Raw genomic sequence first — 23,337 nt, forward strand, 5'->3', positions numbered from 1 at the left:
AACTTGTTAGGATAATATATATATAATTGTGTGTGTGTGTGTGTTAGAAATTCTGATGGATTTTCATTCTTGTATGTTAGATGACTTGTTGAGGTATCAAACACTTGTCATTGATTACAACATATTTCTAATTCGAATTCTAATAATTGTATTTAAATGTAAATTGTTAATTTTTGTCATTGCAGATAATTTGAAGAAATGGCTGTAAGTCGAGATCATGGAGGAGCTGGGTCCCACCATCTCACCCTAATGGCCTGCGTACGAGAATCCTCCCCACTCGACCCTCACGAAATAGAAATGAGTCGCCATGGTAAGATTATTACTATTATTATTATTATTATTATTATTATTATTATTATTATTATTATTATTATTATTATTATTATTATTATTATTATTATTATTATACAGAGATATGTCCTGCTAATATCAAATGATAGATGAGGCTGTCTCGTTTCGAAAATGAGTGAAGGTCATGTAGAAGTGATGTCTTGTGTCCTCTCATGGGCAACCCTCAAGTACTGAAGTTGTATCCTCGTTCAAACATTTGACACTTAATTTCAATACCTTTATTATACGGACGCATATGCAATGTACCGCTCTTCTTTGATATCCTATTGAATGCAGGTCACTGGTTGGAATTTATTTATTTTAAACTACATTAAACTGCATTCCTTGACCAATTTTCTTTATACGAAAATCCTTTCGTTTTGTCTGTATAATACAAGGCAGAGACCAATCCCGCGACCTCTAGGTTTGCGAGTTCAAGAGTCGCACTTGACTCGGGCTTAAGAATCTTCATCCTGGCGAAATTAAAATACCGCTAATTTTACAGTAATTATGTGATATCTTCAAATAGATAAAAGATAATTGAAATTTAGAACAAGAGCGCCCTAGACAATATTATTTTGCGTGAGGTACCGTTATCACAAGTCACCTAGTGGCTTTCCGTTTTCAGCTGTTTAGAAACGCGAAAATAAATGCCGATTTTCAAAATGGCTCGAAATCGAAAGCAGATAAGTGAGTCGTGATAACGGTTTTTTTATGTAAAATAATATTGTCTAGGGCGCTCTTGTTCCATATTTCAATTATCTTTTATCTATTTAAAGATATCACATAATTATTGTAAAATTAGCGGTTTTTTAATTTCGCCGGGATGAAGACTCTTAGTAAATGAGCGTGAGCCCGTGTGAGACGGAACACGAGTGAATGCGAGCTGAATTGAGAGAAGTGAACCGGAACACGCGTAATCCCCGCGAAACTAGTGAGCATGAACCCATTGTAGAACGAACCCAAGCCCGAGCGGGCCTAATGCAAGATATTTTCTTCGGCAGATGAATATATAAAGATCAGATTTCCTCCTTTCATATGCTAAAGTATACGCTGGATATATATTTACACTGAAAAAAAAAGTATCTTTAAGACAATAACCCCCTACATGATTCGGTAGAACCTTTCTTTCACTGTTAATACTTCCGTTGTAGGTTATTCTTTTTAATTTAACGTTCTACACTGAGGCTAAGGGAGACAGTGATGATGAGATGGATGATAATAAAGGAATAACGAAATTGGAAGGAAACGAAGAAATCCCAAGGAAACACAAACAGCGTTTGTCTACACAAAGTCCGCTTGGTGGGATTTGGGATCGAAGCAGAGACCCATGCAGAAATAGGAATAAAAAGTAGAAACTGGACCCAGTTAACTAAGGATAGAAGTCAGTGGAGAGCTTTTGTGAACGCGACATTGATCCTCCGGGTTCCATAGGCCATCGAGTTATACATACAGGGTGGTAAGAAACTATCTAAACAAACTTCGGGAGCTGGTTCCCAACTCCGAGACTAGCAGAAAAAGTCCTCTGGAACTTTGGTCAGTGAGGGATAGTTTCGGCGATATGAAGTGCCGAAAGCGTGGGGAAAATGTACTTCAGAGGACTGTAATTCAAAAATAACGCAACGTAGAGAGTGCGGTTTAGAACATGACTCTTGAAGTCATACCTGCTCGATTGAAAATTGTATGTTTCAAAGGAACTCAAAGAAACTTATGGATTCCCTATAACCTGGCAAGTAATTTCCATGTTCCTTTGGGGAATCCATCGCACACATCTTGCGGAGGTTTGAAACATACATTTTTCAATCGAGCAGGTATGACTTCGAGTGTTATGTTCTAAACCACACTCTCTACGTTGCGTTATTTTTGAATTACAGTCCTCTGAAGCTCATTTTTCCCACGCTTTCGGCACTTCATATCGCCGAAACTATCCCTCACTGACCAAAGTTCCAGAGGACTTTTTCTGCTAGTCTCGGAGTTGGGAACCAGCTCCCGAAGTTTGTTTAGATAGTTTCTTACCACCCTGTATATATATATCCTGATCGTGATCATAATATGTGACTTACAAAAGCCCTTTCTGAAGCTACAGTTCTAATTACCCTATGATCAGACTAGTTTTAGGTCATGTAGTCCTGAAGATACTAGTTGTTAAGCATGTTTAAGCTATAGCTTGGAATACACTCGCAAACTGAGCACATATCTGCTATGCTAATCAACGACATTACGGCAAACCGACAACATCTCTTATCTTTTATCAGGGATTGACTCAAAAAATTATGATAATTGTAACTGAATATCACATGATAATAGGGTTTAGAAGTCTAAGATAGGCGCGAAAATAGCTTCCATAAGACAAGGACATGAGCAAGAGGATAAGGCGTTCCATTGATATACCTTTGGGCGGAAGATTGGGATATACAATTTTATGTACAGTAATCGTGTGCGATATGAAAACAGTACAATTTACTTCAATTTATGTTATTAAAAAAAAAAAAAAAGAGAGAGAGAGAGAGAGAGAAAAGAACCTAATCTAACGACTGTTCGTTGAGTTTTACAACGTATTTTCATTTTTTTTTTTTTTTAATTTTACAATAATTTGAAGAAATCTATTACAGTTTTATGAGTTGCGTTTTTGCTAAATGTTACGTTAAATTAATACTTTCGTAATGTAATGCACTATTAATTCCTATGAATCTTCCAAGAAACTAAAATCCTCCACAGAGGTAAAGTAATGCACAATTAATATTTAATTTTATTGGTGTGTGGTCTTATGTCAAAATAGTAACTTCAAAATTAATGAAATTTCTGTAATGGGCTTGCCCACGAGCGTCGGCGCTGATTCAGAAAGGAATCAGGAGGCTCGCGCCCCCCAAAAAGAAAGTTTACTTGGACCTCCTAGAATCGATATTTTTTAGTTTGTATCTTCGCTTGGATATCTGATAACGAAAATACGTAGCTAAATACCCCCTTCCCCGACGCCACTGTTCATGACACGAGACGAAGCAAGAGTTTTCGCGGTGAGATATAAGGCGATACTTTTACTGCACCATTCTGAGACAAGGCAGCCTCGACATTTGTCTAGTAGGCAGCTCTTTCTGTACACATCTTCAACGAAACTAACTGTTTGAAATGGGGGATGGCCATCGACACGTTAGCTTAAAAGACAGTAGTAACTTTATTCACGTACGTTGTGGGCACTGGCGCAAATCCCGGAGGGGACGAGGGGGACATGTCCCCCCCAATGTTGGACCTGGGGGGGACTGTCCCCCCCAATAATCTGATTTAAAAAGCGCTTTTTCGGATTTGTGTCCGACTGCCCCAAAGGAATGTAAGATGAAATTGATTTCTCTTGGCTTTTCCATTTTTTTTAAAAAAGAATCGTATTCTGTAGTATTTCAAACTGAACTTCGTGCTGTAGTGAGTTTAGTAGTCTCATCAATATGTATTAATTCCACTTCCGCTATTTGGGCACAAATTGCAATAAATGCCAGAGGAGGATATGCCCCTCTCCTCATGGTGGAAAGTTGTCTCAGCTGTAGGTACGGGCACAAATTCCGGGGAAATGGGGAGACATGTCCCCCCCAACATTGGAACTAGAGGCTCTCCCAATAATCCGATTTGAAAAGTGCCGATTTGAAAAGTGCATTTTGCAGATAACTGTGATGAGTTGTGTCCGACTGCCACAAAGGAAAGTTAGATGAAATTTGTTTCTCTTGGCTTTCCCATTTATAATGAAAATGAAGGCGTGCGTGCGTGACGTAACCTCATATGAAATCTTATCTCATCCTCTCCCCTAGGCCCTAGCACACGAAGAGTATATAGACTATCCAATGTCAGTAGAACCCATCTTTTCAGTAAATGCGCATTTAATCTATTTGTAGTATCAGCCTAGGCATCTACTCATGCTTCGTAAGCTAACAAACTCTATAGCCTATGGAACTCGGAGGTTCAATGCCGCGTTCACAAAAGCTCTCCACTGACTTCTATTCTTAGCCAACTGGATCCAGTTTCTACTTTGTATTCCTATCTCTGCGAGATTCATCTTAATATTGTCTTCCCATCTGCGCCTAGGTCTTCTTAATAGTCGTTTTCCGATTGGTCTTACCGCTAACACTTTGAAAGCATTCCTACTTTCTTCCATCCTGGCTACATGTCCTGCCCACCTAAGCCTCCTAGACTTGATGACCTTAACAATGTTTGGTAAGCCATATAATTTACGTAGTTCGTCGTTATGAAGTTTCCACCATTCCCCATTCCCGTTCCTCTTGGTCCGAATATTTCTCTCGGGATCTTGTTCTCAAATACTTTCAGTCTATGCTCTGTACTCAGTAAGCGTATGATTATCGTTTTATACATTTTAAGCTTCAAATCCCTCGACAGAATTCGCGACGACAAGAGGTTTTGAACTGAATAATAACACGAATTCCCTGTTTTTAGTCGACATTTAATTTCTTCGTGAATATGATTTTCGTCTGTTAATATTGATCCTAGATGTTTGAAAGTATCCACTTTATCAAAAGTATTATTTAATATTTTAACACATACATAATTTGCCGTATTACGGTCCAGACGCACTTCCATGTATTTAGTTTTCTCTGCATTTACTTCTAAACTCATGTCCATGCAAGCGTGTCTAATAAGACCTTTGCATTTCTTTCTATTTTTCTCATATCAACCCCTACTAAACTTACATAATCAGCGTACGCATAACCTGGTGAACACCATTCAGCTCTAGGCCCTGGTTGCTATCCTTCATCTTCCTTATAGCGTATTCCAGGACAAAGTTGAATAATAATGACGACAACGCATCTTCTTGTTTCAGGCCATTCTTAACGTGAAAGCTCGTGGACAAAACTTTTCCTACCCTGACTTTACTTTGGGATTCATTTAAACATGCCTTAATTAATCTAATTAGCTTTTTCGGTATTCCAAATTCTGTAAGAACGTTGTACAATGTTTCTCTCCTAACCGAGTTATAAGCTTTTCTAAAATCAATAAATAGTTGATGTACCGGACTACTGTATTCCCGCTTATTTTCGAGTATTTGGCGAATGGTAAATATTTGGTCGATAGTTGATCGATTTCGTCTAAATCCACACTGATAATCTCCAAACATTTCATCTGCGTATCGGCTCATTCTTGCTAATAGAATGTTTGAAAGGATTTTGTAGGATGTTAACAGAAGAGAGATGCCTCGATAATTATTACAGTCAGTTTTGTCGCCTTTCTTGTGAATTGGAACAATGATTGATTCTTCCCACTCTTGTGGCAATTCTTCCTTGTTGTAGATAAGGAGAATGAGTTTGTGTATCTTGTTCCACAATTTTTTGCCTCCAGCTAAAATTAACTCAGCCGGAATTTCGTTTGCACCCGAGATTTGTGTTTCTTTAATTTCTTTATAGCGAGTTTTACTTCTATTCGATTGGGTTCTGGAATATATGATTCTGCCGTGTGTATCTTCCTTTCTCGACGCACATTAGTTTTTGGCTGCGTGTTAAGCAAATCGTCAAAGAAATCTTTCCATCTATTTAAAATGCTATCTGTATCAGTGAGAACTGTTCCATCAGCTTTCTTTCATATATAAGAACGAGGTTGATAGCCTTTCTTAAATTCGTTGACCCCTTTATACATGTCCCGAATGTTTTTATTTTTACTATCTTCAAGTTCCTAAATTTTAGCTTTCAAAATATCGCGTTTTTTTGTTCTAAAAGTTTTGGAAGTTCCTCGCCTGATGTCTACGAAATTTTGTGTAGTTACTTCATTCGGATTTTGTAGCCAACGTAATTTTGCCTGTTTTCTCTTCTCTGCTAGTTCGAAGCATGGTTTGTTCCTACGTATTATTTCCGCGTGTCCCAATTTTTCTTTTGAGAGAGGATGTTTCGTAAGCAAAGAAAAGAATTCAATTGCTGGAATATTTTTCTCTATAATCTTAAGGTTACATCTGTTAAGTAAACAGTATGACATGCGTCAGATTTCTGAAACGATTCCTGTAATGTTATTGAGATTATAATCATTTTGCTCAAAGAGTATTGTTGCGTCACACATAATTGATATTCTTTCTTCATAGTTTTGGGGAAGTCGTCATTTATATTATTATATTACTATAAAACAATTTTAACGTGGATCTTTGTGGATGCCTAATTAGAAACATACAAATTATAAATATGCATGTATTCAGATTTCAGAATGTTTTCACGGCAGTGATTTGTAATACTGATATGTACTACTACTTCATCTACATCACCTAATATATAATATACTCTACAACAGTTGATCAGATTCATCTACCGTAATATGAATTTCATCTCCCTTATCTAGAATAAGCCTCAAATCTGCCCACCTTCCAATGTTGAAGACAACCAATGGCGTATTTAGGATTTTCTTTTGAGGGCTATGCCCAATACAAGGAAGGAAGTGGGCAATTGCCCACCTGAGTTTGAGAATTAAATATATTTTAATTTATGCACAAATTGAAGTTATAATGGCAAGAATTACAGATCGATAAATCCTATATGATATGACACAAAAATTTAAAAGTGAATCTAACCCTTAATTCTATTCATACAAGAAAAAGAAAGCATCCTCTTGGCCGTCCTAATTTCCCGGGCTAATTATTCCCCCGTTTTGATTTTCTTTAATTCAAACATTTCCTTCTTTTAAAAATAACTAAACGATATAATTGTTCCTTTGTTATAATAACTAAAGTCCTGTCATGTTGATATCCGCGCATGTTGGTGTGGAACACTAGTTTCGCTTATCAACTCCTCTTAGTTTTGGTGTTACTGATGACGGCCAACTTGAATCACAACTGACAACGGTGGATAAAGTACGATAGGCGAAATGAAAGTAGTAACGTCAAGAAAAAGAAACAGAAAAATAGAAAGGATGACAGAAAGAACAATTAAGGACGCAGTTCTTACATGGAATGAAATTTGACAAATACAGTATTATTTCTAAACAAAAAGCATAAGAAAATGGAAAGTCAATGACATTCTTAGAAATGGTAAGAAGGATTATTGTTGTACGTGGAATGCGTAAAACTAACAAATTATTTCGAGGGGAGAATGAGCCCGATAGCCTCCTAAATTCGTCACTGAAGACAATTCTGCTCCCCTGATCCTTCACAGCATTGTTTTTCAACTTCATAAATATTTTGAACATCGCTTATATATATATATATATATATATATATATATATATATATATATATATATATATATATATATATAGGGGAACGTGGGGCATAATGGGGAAGCTAAGATATTTGCTTTTCTAAATTGGTAGCCAATATCTCAATTGCAGTAATTTTTTTGTGGTAGACACATTGAACATTTCTTGTAATATTTCAACCAGCAAATCCTTTCAAATATATTGTTTTGGACCTTTTTGCTTAGCTTATTCCAAAAATGGCTCTTATCCCCATTATGCCCCCTACGTGGGGCATAATGGAACATTGGATTTCAGTCAACCCCATTATGCCCCTACCCCATACTGCCCCGTACAGTATTACATCTATAATATCCAGCTCTAATATAGACTTATCATTATAAAACAACAATATATGATTACTATTATACAACTTGAATTTTATGAAATATTTATTAGGCTCAATAATCACATATAACAAAAGATGAGTACTCTTTTTTTTTAAAAAAAAAATGCTGATAATTACTTCAAAAAGCATAAGGTAATTCTGAATTAGGCACTATTAAGAAAAAGAAAAAAATGTGATCATTAGGAATTGTACTACAAAGTTTATGCAGATTACATCGAATTATTGTCACTTAAATCTTAATATTTCCTGACATCAAATCAACATAAACAGATTTTGAAGTTGAGTATGAAAAACTTAAACAAAACTGCGTATTCGAACCTTATATATAAATTCAGACGAGGAAATAAAAGATAGATAACCCCATCGCGCGAGCGCCTAATGTAGATTCTGGTTTAAGAAGTGTTATTTCAGGGTGACGCTTAATAAATCCTCTTAACCAGTCAATTCCAACCTTTTTTCTTCTTTATTGAAAGGGAATTGTTGAATTTTGTTTCTTTCTGCCAATTAAAACGCTAATTCTCTCAGTTCATTGCCAGTTAGACCAAAAAGTCGCCTTTCCATTTTCACTAAATAATCTACTAACACGTACTCCTGTTCATAGGTAAACACAGGCTTGAAATATCCCACTTGTTTCTGGAAAGATCCAAGGTTTTCTCGTTCCTTGTTACAAAGCCGCTCCAGCATAGTCTAGGAAACGTTGAACTGTCGGGGAACTTTATAATATCCCATTTTACCACGTATTACACTCTCGATGGCCTCCTTCATCTTTTCTTCCTCCCAAGTTTCCATCGTTCATTTCCTTTTATATGTGTGATGACAGCAAACAAGACCTTATGCAATCCCAGTATTAACAAGAAATGTTTCAAGCTTGGTAGTGAACTACACAATCCATACTCTTACGGGGCATAATGGGGTAATGGGGCAAAATGGGGAGGTTACAATACCGTTTTGCCCCACCCCGTTTTGCCCCAGATGAGCTGTAGTGTTAAATCAACGAGTATCTCTGTTATAACCTACAATCCGTAAACCTCAAAAATACACAACAAACACAGAAGAAATATTCTTTCAACATATCAATAGTTTAAAAGTGTGCAATAAATAACTTGCCTTATCTTGACAAAAGAAAAATCCCAATGGTTATATGCCACAGCACGAAAACAAAGAACTGACACATAGCACTGTTCCTTTTCGACTGATAAGAACGCTACTCAAGCGTGACAGCCCTTCGTCCTTGAGAAACTTGTTTAGATACTTATCGCTAGATTACAGTAAATTACAGTTCGAAAAATACCGATACCCCGTTATGCCCCCCTACCCCGTTATGCCCCACGTTCCCCTACGGGACCATCTTACCCGTCCCTCCCAATGTTGAAGACAGATTTGCGCCTTTGGTTGTGGGTCCAGGTAATGTCAACTTTGCATTTTCATTGAACATTGGGCGTATAAAGAGCGTACAGCCCAAACAGCTCGTCCAATTAAAAAAAAAAAATCCTTCACACTTTAGATTGAAAACAACATATTTGGAGATGGTTTTCCCTCTTACATTTTGTTGTAACTCTAATAATAACATCACCGTGTATGTAAGGTGATGCATATGGAAAAAGTGCGTTAGATGCAACAATACAGTTTCGTTACTATTATTATTATTATTATTATTATTATTATTATTATTATTATTATTATTATTATTATTATTTTAAAGCAGTCTATACTACCTGTAATGTTTCCTCGTCGGAAATATATATATTTTTTTTTATCTCGCAACAGCATTATTTAATTTTCCTTTTATTATTAGTTAGAAACGTGTGGGACTACGTCACACGCAATTTTTTTAAAAATAAAGTTAATAGTTACGAAAGTCTAACTTACGGTAATCGTAATCTATACTGAATGATATTAACGGTTTTGTATTAATAGAATTTATGGTCGTTTGTTAATTCTGGTGTGGTTAAAAGGCAACAGGAAACTGATGTTGAATGGTCTTATGGAAAAGATGTCGACTTGTTGAAGGATGATACGTTGTCAGCTGCAAGGGTATATGAAGAGACCTATAGATTAAAAAATATATATATATATATTCTATTTTTTTTATTTTTTTTTTTATTTTTGGAAAGATGCAGTAATGTAGAAGAATGAAATTGTAAATTAGCAAAGATGATTATGCTTTTATCAGTGCCTATGTTAACAAGTTGTACAAGTACTTAGAAATAATTCATTTTAATTAACATATCTAATTATGACTTGTAAAATTAAACAATAGTTTTTCTTGTAATACAATAAAAGCATTACAAAATACATATTTACTTATATTCAGATAATACACTCTTCATCTTCGAATTTTTCTTTTATTACTTCGTCATATTATATATTCTGTAAATATTAATTTATGATAATTATATACGGTTGTGGAATGCTCCATTTCTTTAATGTTTACATTTTCAGTAGCAAAGAAGACGTGAATATCTTTACGTAACAGAGTATTTTGTACTTATTTAAAAAGCACTCATAGTTTTTCTGTTCTTATTTCAGTTCAGAAATGTAATGGCTCACTTTTTTTTTTGGGGGGGGGGTTGATTATATGGTGGTGTATACCGTACTAAACTAAGCTGCCGCCGGGCTTAGTAGATCACGAAAGAGTGGATATAGTACGTAATCATCACATAGGATCACAATGCTTTCATTTCTGATTGTGTTCTCAGTGGTTTTAACTTCAATTGCAATTCAATAATGCAAGTTTGCTGTATAGGATTGTAATATTAGAACGTACGTCCGTTACTTCAAACGATAGCGATAGTTACTTCAAACGTTACTTCAACTTTTGAACGAAAGCAAATTTTTAAATTATGTTTGTTTTAATTTATTTATTCTTGCAATAGCTAGTTAGAAGGATAATCTCGCCCGAGTTCGTTAATGGAAGCAATCCGTTAACATTTTAACGGGTAACGATAACTTTATTCCTTCCGTTACTTCAAACGATAACTCTTGAACGAAATTGAATTTCTAAATTCTGTTTTAGTTATTTATTTGCAATAGCTAACTAGAGCGATTATCTCAGCCGGATTCGTTAACGAATCAATCGGTTAACATGTTAATGGGTAATGGTGAATTAACCATTCGTTACTTCAGACGATAACTCTTGAACAAAAGGGAATTTTTAAATTGTTTTTTTGCAATAGACAGCTAAATCGATTATCTCGGCCGAGTATGTTAATGCATTCAATCCGTTAACATCTTAACGGGTAACGCTAACTGTCACCCATTCGTTACTTCAAACGACAACTCTTAAACGAAAGCGAACTTCTGAATTTCTTTTTCCTCAATAGACAGCTAGAACGATTATCTCAGCCGAAAAATGAAAAATGAAATGAAATCTTTAAGATTTACGTCCCATGGTTATGCCGGCTAAGCTAAAGGAGACGGTGATTATGATAACTGAATGAACTGGTGTAATGAAAGTGGGGTTCGTTAATAGAATCAATTCGTTAATATGTTAACTGGTAACGGTGATTGTAACATTTCCGTTACTTCAAACAATAACTCTTGAATGAAAGCGATTTTTTAAAATTCTGTTTGTTACAAAAGATAATGTGAGCGATTATCTCCGCTGAGTTCGTTAATGGAGTCTATCTTTTAACATCTTAACTGATAATGGTTGCCTTAGCAGTGGCTATACTTGCATATCCCATTTTCTATTATTGAAGCAAGATGTATAATAGTATCTCGTATGACACCAGAAGTTACGTGTCGCGTCGTTAGATGGCAGCAGATATCCTCCAGCGGTTGACATCTACCAGAGAAAATTGTAATTTCTTGTGATCCTCGTTAACTCTCTTTAGTAGACTTTTTCGAATTTTGCTTTTGCAGTACCAAAGCTTTATAAAATCACACATAATCAAATTCGCAAGCCGGACTCCCGGCTCAATGTGATTCAAGGTCAGTACATGAGCACGAGAGCTTGTGAGCACAAGTTTTATAAGAATGATAAGCCAAACCCCGTGTCTGAGCGAATGCGAGACTCATTGAAAACTGCGAGCCTGATCCCTTACTGAGCGCAAGCCCAATAGCGTTAATGAACGCAAGATTTAGCTAACGCGTGTCTAATTAAGGATAGCGATCCCGATCTCAAGTGAGTATCGTGAACCTCATTGAGATTAGTTTGCGCTCGCGAAGACATTGAGGTAGTGAGCCTTTTTCATTGAGTATAGTGAGCCAGGGTTTTTTGTTGAGGATAGTGAGCCTGATTACTTTTCTCATTAAGGATAGCCTGAGTATTTTGGGATAATGGGATAGCGATAGTGGTACATCCGACACATTACTAGAGTTTTCATCCGAGGCATGTACCTCCATGGGTGATCGAACCCATGAACACACGCACAGAAGGCATGCACGTAAGTCACTTGGTCAGAACGAAGCACCAAGTTTAATTTAGAGTAGCTATCTTCTTACATCACAGTGGAACTTCTGTGACTCCTCTGGGAATTGAACAAAGGACCATTTACACCAAACTCATATTCGCTAATCATTTAGATACATGGATTTGATAATAAAACTAATTTTTAAAAAATGAGTCTAAATGACTTTATATAATTTTTTAGAGCATTGTAAATAAAACTTGCAGTTGTAATTTCTCTCCTTACGCCACACTTCACTTGGTGAGATGCAACATGGGGTTCTCTCGCCATTGCCTCATGACACGTGACTGTCGAGCTCTCCAGAGTACTACAGTAAATGATATAAGAAGTAGGGGCATCGTAAAACCAAATTTGAACCACAAATATCAACAGCGTTGATAAGTATTGCACGGCGAGTTGAATTATAACTGTGTAATGCGCTGCTAATCTATACCTACACCTCAGCGCATTACTAATATTTGGACAAGTGACAATTTGGAGACTGGTCTGTAGTTAAAAATCTCAGATGTTAAAATCTACATAAAATCAATATTTTTTTGGAATCGATATAAAATAAACGGTGTCTTCCTGTTCTGCCTAATGACCCTCCAGCACTTTGTAACGCATTTTGATTTAATCTTATCTTTAGGCAGAACAGGAATTGCTGTTCTGCATAATTCACACAAAAAAGAGATATTTAGATTTGAGGGAAATTTATTAGTACCTATTTCCCCTTGATTTTCAAATATCATTCAAGAACTCTTTAATAAAACTTCAAGGCACCAGTGAAGGTTAGTTAGTTAGATTGAACACGCGAGTGAAACGAATTGTTTCATGTGACCAAATACCCCTAAAAAATCATTTTTAGTATAAGAAATGTAGGGAAAGTGTCCGGTATAATGTAAAAAGCAAAACACTGCAATTACGTTGAGTAAAATGATTACACAATTTATTAGAGATAAATACTTCCAAATATCTACAAAGGAAACTTTAGAAGAACAAAGTTTGCCCTAGAATAACAAATTAAAATATCGGAAACGAAATACAGTTTTAACTTCTTAAAGTCACATATATATCTTTTCAATTTGAGAGAGAACAAAACTTCGAAACTTCGAAACACATACTAAACCCACACACAACCTTCATTGTTATAAATGTAAACTGTAAGCAACAGCGTCTACCTAGGAAATTAAATCCAATTGACCCGACTCTAATCTACTTTGCAAGGACTTGATTCTCTGCTGAATACGCTTATATTTTAGTTTCTGTTCTCTTGGTTTCTTCCCAACTTCTAGAAGCATCACTGATCTTTCATTTTCGTTCTGCTCTTGCTGTAAAAGCTGGACAAGGGTAAACATATTCGGATGTTCCTTTGTCAGCCTTTTATTAAACTTCGAATGCCAGCCCTTCACTATATTGGTTGACCTTTCTTCTCCGTTGTCATAATGGTTCCATAGTTCACTGGAAAACATTTAAGAGAGCATTAGTATTGAACAACACTAAGCAAACAAATTATAACGTTTACGAATAGATAATTGTCTGAAATATCTGTTGAAGTTTCAACGAAAAGCGCATCAAGTTTCCTGCCAAAATGTATGAAATTCAGTGTGCAGTAAACAGACTGAAGGTTCTAACACAGGGTACAAAATCGCAACAGTCAAAGTATAATAGGAGGAGACAGAAGTACCAAAAAAAAAAAAAAATACTTCAGCCAGGGCGCTTTAAGTTAAAGCGCCCTGCTTCAGCCATTAATAACATATGAAATGTACGTAAATTACATATGAATTACTGTAATTAATTTGCGGAGGAAACACTGGAATTGATCAATTGATCAACATAAGCAAATATTTTTGTCTCTCTCTTTTTTTTTTTCAATTTTGAACCAATATACTAAACTCAAATCGGTAATGAGGAAAAATTACTGCAATAGGAAATTACATATGATTTATATAATTCGTAAGAAAAAGTAAACCTAACTATACAGTACTTACGGTGTGAACTTGGCGTCTGCATCGTCCAACCACGTTTGAACCAAATAATCGTGAAAATCGTCTCGATTCGGCACTTCTGGGTTATCTTCTTGTAAAGTACATATCACCAATTTTATCAATGGTACAAGTGGTAAAGCACTAGCTCGTCGTATCCACCTTCTAACTAGCATATCCTGACGGTACGGTACTATGAAGATAAGCCCAGTGACTGGACTTTTCTCCAGATGCACTGAGTATAGTGGAAGAAACAACCACGAACAGTAGCAGTAGGAAAAGATCTAAATAGAGCATTGATAGCAGCCCTTTCAGAGTCCACAACTTTGGCAGGATTCAAGGTGAAATCTAAATATCCCTTTTTGTGTGAATTTGGCAGAACAGGAATTCATGTTCTGCCTAAAGATAAGGTTAAATCAAAAATGTGTTACAAAGTGCTGGAGGCTCATTAGGCAGAACAGGCAGGAACCATCTTCTGCATTCTGATCTTTCCCGCGTCATAGAAGTAGTGCGTGGCGACTCCGCTGTGTAGGCCCAAAATTTCAACTCAGTTTGTGCTAAAATCTTAACTCAGTAAATGCCAGTAAATGTTGATGTGTTTCCGTCGCAGAGCTGAGCTCATATATGAAAAAATCTTAAAGGTTTGACATAGTTTTGGAAATCCAGGATAACAACGTGTTGCATGTCAATTGGATTATGGATATACCTAATAGTATCTACACGCGTCGACGTACGAATACATTCTACAACAATAACAGGTTTTTCATAAAAATAATAGTAATACCGACATTCTATTTTATGATCGACATCCTAATAAATCTTTTATTTAAATTTAAATACTGTAAATAATTTCAGCAACGTTATAAAGCAAAAGAAGTGCTGTTACAAAATGGCGACTTCCAAACAAGGATTGGAAGTGTTGTTGTATGATTTATTTTTCATTACAACTGGAATAAAATTTTAAAGTCGTAGAAGTACCACTTACTTCAAAAATGGAATACAAATCTTTTTTGAGCCCATTCTCAAACCGGAAGTGGTAGAAATTAATGATTTTCGGTTTTAGTGTTGATTACTATAAAGCAAAAACGGTAATAGTTGGATTTTTTTTTTTTTTTTTTTTTTTTTTGCAATCGGTTAAGCGTTCAAGGAATACTTCACATTTGCATCCTTAATTCTCGATGAAAATTAAAAGTGATAAACACAGTGGCGGCTAATGTTAGTGTTGCAGCGTTGCGCAACGACCAAAGTATTTCAAGAAAAAAATATTATTATGAATAGTAGTAAAGAACAGAAAAAATACTTTTTAATACTTGCATATATACACTTTAAATAACATATTTTTTACTTCTGTAACTGTCCGTTCCGTTAATCCGTTTTAAAAAGCGAAAAATAATCCGTCACAGAGTCTCTAATTTTTATTGTGTTGCAGTGAGCATACAACGACCAGATTCCTTCAGCGCGGCAATTGGAGCAAATGTCAAGTCTCCTTTCCCCTATCTCAGAAGTTAAAGGGATGGTCGTTGCAGTGCTTCTGCAACACAGCACGGTTTCCAGTGAACGAGAAGGTTCTTCACGCTAAATAAGATTTCTGAATTTTCATTCACTAACAATTAACAAATGGAATTTGTTTTTATGCATTCATATTTTTAAATCACGGGACCATACTGAAGCAAATCAATATAATGACAATTTTAAAAAGTGATTGCAGAATCACAAAATAAGAAAGAAAATATCTAGTAGAGGAGAAAACAAATGAAAGTAGACCCGCATTTACAAGTTAATTCTTAGCTTATATTGATAATGAAGGCTTCTTCTACAGTAATTTGTAAATCAAATATTAATAAGTCAGTATGTAGAATCGCTCCCCCTTCCCTAAGGATAGTATTTTAGTATAAACATATTTCTTTTATAAAATAAGTATATTTTATACTCTTGATAATTTCCACATAAAACTGTATGATGGGGAACGCCACATTAAATTTGGTACTAGTTAGCAATGCTCAGGGGCGTAGCCATCAGGGGGTCCACCGGGTCCGGACATCCCAAAAATTTCGAAACTTGACTAACATTTGTAGACTTTCTTAACTAACTATACTTGTTTAACAGAGAAACGATTGATGTAGGCTAAATATTTTATTTTACGCCTCATCATGTACTCTTCTTTTCTTATAAAAATAATCGTTCTATCATTTTTTCTAAAAATATAGATGACAGTAAATAAGAATTACTTATCGTCTTTTCGGGTGCAGTATAAGACAGGTTCCATATTTTGTAGACGTATTGGACCTCCCTCAAATACTTTGGACCCCTCCCAGTTAACATTTCTGGGTTTAGAACTGGCAGTGCTGTTTGTTTTGATGTTCTTTGATTTTTTGGCTTCTGTTACATGCTGATCCTTCATCTGGCGGGTTTCGAGGTTTCCTTTCCAGAACATATCACACTGGTAAGCATTGTTTTGCCTCATGTGGAAGTATATTATGTTCATCGTGCATTGCGTAACAAGCAAGACGGATGATTTGGAATGTAGTTTTTTTTCTTTTACGCACATGTGTGTGTATTGATGTATGAATATGTGACATTCGCAATTCATGTACCAGCGCCTATTTTGTATCAGCTGTTTTGGTTTTTAATTATTAGGTTTAATTTTATTGTGTGTGCTTTAATTCTGTAAATAACCTACAAATTCTGAATGAATTGTATACCATGACTTCTGTAAATAACTTACAAAAAACATTGACCAGCTTTCAACTGAGGAAAAATTTGCAATTAAGGCTTAGACAAAACAAACAAAGGGCAATTCAGGAGAGTGTTCGAAAAAAAATCCAGCTTAAATTTACAGGATATCTTATGGCAGTAGTGTTGTTTACACCAGATACATTTTCTCAATTTATTTTAAATTTTCCTGAATAAACTGTAAATAAAGTGTGTTCAATGTATATTTTTTATAACACTAATCTCTGCTACGAACTCTCTTCAGTCAACGCTGAAGAGGAATTCGGATCACTGTCAGGGACTGAGTTTGCTAAAATGAATCGTTCGCAATAATCTAGAAAAAATATTTAGTGAATCTACAAAACTTCTGAAATTAATATTAACTGTACCTATGGCGTCAGAAAAAGACGAAAAGTTTTTTCCACACGAGAAAAAATTGACACTTTCAAGGAATTGAATGTCCCAAGAAAGGTTATCACCATTGTTTATGCTTTCCATCGAAAAAGACCTGACAATAAGAATACCAGAGTTCAACCAGCATGTATTAGACAGATTTGCTCCAATCAAAGAGAGGAGAATGAACTTACTAATTAATTAAGGTGATTAATCGGATAAAATGTTTTGCATTTTTTATTTTTTAAAAACAGAATTTTATTTAATTTAACGTGTCACATCGCATTTGCATCCAAAGTTATGCTGATTAGTCAATGAATCAACTTTATATCTTCTGTCTCTTATCGTTCGTACTGCAACACCCGAAACCACAATCTACCGGCCGCCACTGGATAAACATCTACTACAACTTCCGGTTTTAATATTGATTTTCATAAAGCATGTACAAATAGCGAGCGCTACCAGATAGCGAGAAGCGGTTTTTAGGAATCGATTTGGCGTTTTAAGAATAGGTACCATATTCTTTCTTAACCCTATATCCATACCGGAAGTAGATGAAATAAACCACTTCCGATTTTAACGTTGATTGACTTAGAATAAAAACCATACTAGATAGCGAGAAGCGATTTTCTGTAATAGCGAGAAGCGAGTAAAGCGAATCAATTAAGCGTCCTGAGACTCGTATTCCATCTTCACTCTAATCTCTCTGCTAACACTCTAAGTGGTATAAATAATGTACTATAACTTCCGGTTTAAATAATAATTAAGAAAACATCACACCATACAAACCAAATTCCTTCACGATGTATACACGTCACAGCGTTACTTGTTATTGTTATAGAACTCTCATAGCTATAAGGTTAGCATACATGCCTTTGGCATAGGAGACAGGGTTCGATTCCCGGTGGGAGCTCATGTAGTTCGAATCTTACGTTAAACTGAAGGTTCATATTCCATATTTTGGTGCTGGACAGAAAAATAACGTTAAATATTAAATCAACCAACACCATATCACAATTAAATATCAAAGTATTATTAAACTAGTGGTTTAAGAAATGTGCTCGCAACCTTAAAACGGTTGAGGACCCCAAGTTTAAAAGGAAATGCTGATGTTAAAGGATACAGAAGTGCAATGTTTAAAACATTTATCACGTTTTGCTGTCCAATAGAAGACTCAAGAATAATCTAATTGGCGTATAGTGCATCACTGCAGCAGTAATTCCTTGTCAAGGCCACTAAAAGATCTCTTGGTTGTATTAAATACCTACTTTATATAACGCCTCTGTTATGAAGCATGACCCTTCTCTAGTAACCGTATCCTTGCATTTCCTACATACTTACGTAGGCGATGTGGGTGTTCAGAGTTATCTTCTGCCTCAGATCTTCCTACCAAGTTGAATTTCCTTCTCGGTATTTATAGATCTACTTTTCCACATTCTACATCAAGTGCAGGCTTAAGTCAGGCACTCACTGAATGTTAAAGTATTACTAACGTTTAACGATTAAAAAAAAAAAAAAAAAATGTTCAGTTAGTTGGTGAAACTATTACACAGTTATTTATTTTTTTTTTTAAATAAACGTTGCTTTCTTCAATGATTTGTGTTTCTAGTTTAAGATATAAAACTCGTGTATTTACGCAGTCCAGAAGTTGAAAAGAAGCCTCCACTTCCTTTGCCTCAGCCATCCCGAATTCGATGAACGACAGTTACATTGTGTGAGAAAAAGCCCTCATACATACCAAAATTCGTCCAACTGCTCAAAGGAAGCTTTCCCCTCGTCTGCTTCAACCATATTGAATTTGTGCAAGTAAATGAATTCACATTTTGTCTTACCAGAAAGCGCTCTTATATCCCAAAATTTATGCAAAAGTTCAAAGGAAGTCTAATCCTTTCGTAAATGTATCGAAAGTTGAGACAGCTTTGAATTCCTATTAACGTTCTTCCGTAGGAGTCAAATTCAGCATAACTTCTATCCACAGTATAGAGTTCAGAAACCAAGATCCAGAAGCACTTAGACCAGTGACACCTCAGACCTGGACAGACTCATAACTCGAACAGACCCAGAGACAACGAAACCGCCATTTTCATGGAGAATATGTATAAGATTTCTCATTTAATGTAATTCTAACAGAAATCTTTCCTCTCTCTTTTTTCTCGCTAAATCTATCATTTCTCTATCTTTTTTCGCCAAATCTATCATTTCTTTCTCTTTTCTCGCTAAATCTATCACTTTCTCTTTTCTTGCTAAATCTATCATTTCTCTTTCTCGCTAAATCTATCATTTCTCTTTCTTTTTTCGCTAAATCTATCACTTCTCTCTCTTTTCTCGCTAAATCTATAATTTCTCTTTCTTTTCTCGCTAAATCTATCATTTCTGTATCTTTTTCGCCAAATCTATCATTTCTTTCTCTTTTCTCTCTAAATCTATCATTTCTTTCTCTTTTCTCTCTAAATCTAACATTTCTCTCTCTCTCGCTAAATTTAACACTTCTCTTTCTTTGTCGCTAAATCTATAATTTCTCTCTCTTTTCTCGCTAAATCTATAATTTCTCTTTCTTTTCTCGCTAAATCTATCATTCCTCTATCTTTCTTTCGATAAATTATCATTTCTTTCTCTTTTCTCGCTAAATCTATAATTTTTCTCTGTCCCTTTGGGATGAGAGTATGTGAGTCAAAGCACTATATAGAAAGATACATACAAAGGTAATCAAAGTGCAAGCACGTGAGAACCATAGGAAGGTAATCAAAGTTTAATCGAGCGAGCCTGTAAGATTTCTTGTGAAGTATACGAGAGATGCTGTTTAGCCCAAATAATGTTTTCTTTCTTTTCTTTTTCTTTCTTTCTTTCCTTTTTTTTTTTTTTTTTTGTATAGTTTATGTTAAAGACCACCGTATTATATTTTAGTACGGGAAGATGAATCAAGACATGGCATCTTGATTAAGAAATGTATTCAGGAATCGAAGACGTGAATATTCGACCTTAGATTACTGGCTATCATAAATACACGAAGAAAAAAATCTGCAGGAATTCTGTAAAGTTGATATTTATAGGCCATTTGTGGATCATGGGATCTGATCGAGTCTGAGAAAAGAGACCCAATCCCAGGTAATGCAGACCAAAGCTGTGATCTAGGTGCCATGTGATCGCTGGTAAAGTTCGAAGGGAACATTGGTACAAACTTAAACGATCCTAGACTCAACGTTGTTGTAGTTTTGGTACCGAATAAACCAGTTTATTACTCAATTTCTATCGTCTTTAATGTAAATCTTACCAAGAATATGTACTTGGAACAAATCCAGAGCCAAATAATTGTCGGGATCCCTGATGAAATGCTAAATAACTATTCTGCTAAATAACTTGCTATAAACTTTTAAGAGCATTTTGTGTTTCATGCGTTTCATACTGCACTGTAGTCATGTTGCCGACATGGGACATATTTTCTTCATGCAAGCAATGAATCATTTCCAAGCTTCTCCCAATGAACGAAGAAAATGCAGGGTATGTCTCAAGGACAATTTTTTTCATGCTCATTATTTAATTATGTTGAGTCACGTATCAGACTCTTCAAATACTCGTACCATTATGTAGCTGGGATTTTCCCATTAAAATATGCACAATGTAAACTACTATGTGTTGTCCAACTTATGTAGGTCATCTTTTTTGTCTTCGTATTTTAATAAGTTTGAACGCAGATCTTCCATTCGCTCCCATAGATTCCCAATCATAGGTTCATGTATTTAACGCTTACAATATATATTTTACTTATTGTCAGAGTTTAGAAAGGGCTTATGGTTGCTATCTTTGTCTTCGTAGTACCATAGTAACATCGGTGTACGTAATTCTGGATTCGATTCCAGGTAATTAAACACTAAAAATTATTTCTCATTATCTCCTGTATCCTATACAGTACAATCTATCACTTATTTTTTTGTTGGAAACCACTGTTCTGAATTATATCAATTATTGATACAAGCATATCAGTAACTGAGAACTTAGTCCATTGCGTCCCTTTGGCAACTTAAGTTGCCACGGCAATTTTTCGTCATAGCGCAGAAATTCATGGATTGGCATTGTTGATTTTAACCGTGAAGTAAATTTGGAGTCTATTACTCTATTTCGTCATATCATCTTTGCATTTTCTTTGTATGATATATTGATGCGAGGTTAGCACTGTTCTTTGGGGTACAAAGTGTTTTGAGGAGAAAGACTCAACTGGATTGATTTGAAAGACTCCAGAAGGAAGGATTGAAGGTCTGTAAAGGAAGGATTCATTTGATTTTAATAGTTATGTTTTTGCAGTGTATTTTTCCCTCAATATTGTACCTTTTCAAAATGTTCTCTTTTTTGAATATGTATGTGCCTGTTGGCAACTTAAATAGCCGGGGTAAAAAAGAAGAAAAAATATTTTTCAAAAATATTCTAATGTCAATTTTAGAGTACTATTAGGACTAAATAGGCGAAAAAGAAACTTTTCAAAATACCATTGGGGATTTCTGGGCAGTAATGGGTTCAAATATCTGTTGTTTTTTTCTAAATGTATGATCCGGACTTGATTCCCGGTGGTAGCACACGTTGAATCCCATGGTAAATGTGTATACACTTCTACGTTCTTGATGTGAATACAAAGATTCGACTCACAAATTTACAGGTTGGACTGCTTATTTTAAAACGCTCTTGTAACTTTTGAATTAATAAATTAAAAAAACGAGGGCGCTCCGTAGTCAGTTGGTTTGAGCATTGGACTCATGCCTGCATGATTCTGGGTTCGATTTCCAGCTACTGCATCCCAATTTTCGGCGTCCACCCAGTGTCGTGAGGCAAACTGAGGACCGTGGCCGGCAGGCTGACGTATTTCCGCCGGTCGCTTTGAGATAGCGTTGGAGCTGTCTCAGGCCTTCGAAGGGCTGTCACATGAGTGGTTAGTTTTTAGTTTTATAAGATGCTAATAACGACAGGAATCATTATTTAACGTACTCTGCAATACTACCACATTAACAATGTTGCCAACTCAACATGAAAGTATGTTTTTTACAAGCGTCACAACATGACATTAATGTATATTTCAAATCTGCATGTTAAACGAGAGCTTAGAATACCAAATTTAATATTCAAACTAACGTAAGGATACTATTTGGTCTAGGAATTAATTCGTGCGGGTGGACAAGAGATGGCGCAACGAACGGAGCGTCCCACAGTTCCGTGTATCCACACATGTGTTGCAAACCCCTGTCATCGCGTATCGTTCGTAGTATAGGGCAGTGGATTAAAGCGTCAACAACACCAGTTTGTAGTTAAGTGAACATGGCGCAATTTGTGCCTGATAAAGTGTTTTTGCGGGGTGTCCTGCTGCATTACTTTAACATGCAGAAAAGTGCGACTGAAAGTCATCGTATTTTGGTGGAAGTGTATGGTGACCATGCTCTAGCTGAGCGAACGTGTCAGAAGTGGTTTGCACGGTTTAGAAGTGGTGATTTCAGCTTGGCAGACCAAGAGCGAGCTGGACAGCCAAAAAAATTTAAAGACGAAGAATTGACAGCATTGCTCGAGCAGGATTCGTGTCAAACGCAGGAACAACTTGCAGCAGCATTAGGCGTTGATCAAACAACAGTCTCCAAACGCTTGAAAGCCATGGGAATGATTCAAAAGATGTCACATTGGGTTCCACATGAATTGAAAGACAGAGACGTTGAAAGACGAAAAACCATTTGCGAATTGCTGCTTCAACGACAGAGCAGAAAGGGGTTTTTGCATCGAATTATTACGGGTGATGAGAAGTGGATCCATTACGAGAACCCTAAACGAAAAAAGGCCTGGGTGAAACCAGGTGAACCAGGTCCATCACAACCAAAGCGAGATATTCACTGTGCAAAGGTTATGCTGTGCATATGGTGGGATATGAAAGGTGTGGTGTACTATGAGCTGCTGCAACCGGGTGAAACTATGAATGGAGAACGTTATCGACGACAATTAATGC

At 35.8% G+C, this 23,337-nt stretch overlaps 1 protein-coding gene across 1 annotated transcript in view; it reads left to right on the forward strand.

Annotated features, from left to right (window-relative positions):
- LOC145669684 (uncharacterized) overlaps positions 1–23,337 on the forward strand; it is an 824,581-nt gene that overhangs the window by 523,694 nt on the left and 277,550 nt on the right. Inside the window, exon 5 of the mRNA XM_081737956.1 lies at positions 186–310. Within this exon, the coding sequence (XP_081594082.1) occupies positions 199–310 (112 nt within the window). The 5' untranslated portion in view covers positions 186–198. The remainder of the gene's footprint in view (positions 1–185; positions 311–23,337) is intronic.

Source organism: Thermobia domestica, chromosome 14 (genome assembly GCF_964235325.1).
Source record: "Thermobia domestica chromosome 14, izTheDome1.hap1.1, whole genome shotgun sequence".
Taxonomy (NCBI): domain Eukaryota; kingdom Metazoa; phylum Arthropoda; class Insecta; order Zygentoma; family Lepismatidae; genus Thermobia; species Thermobia domestica.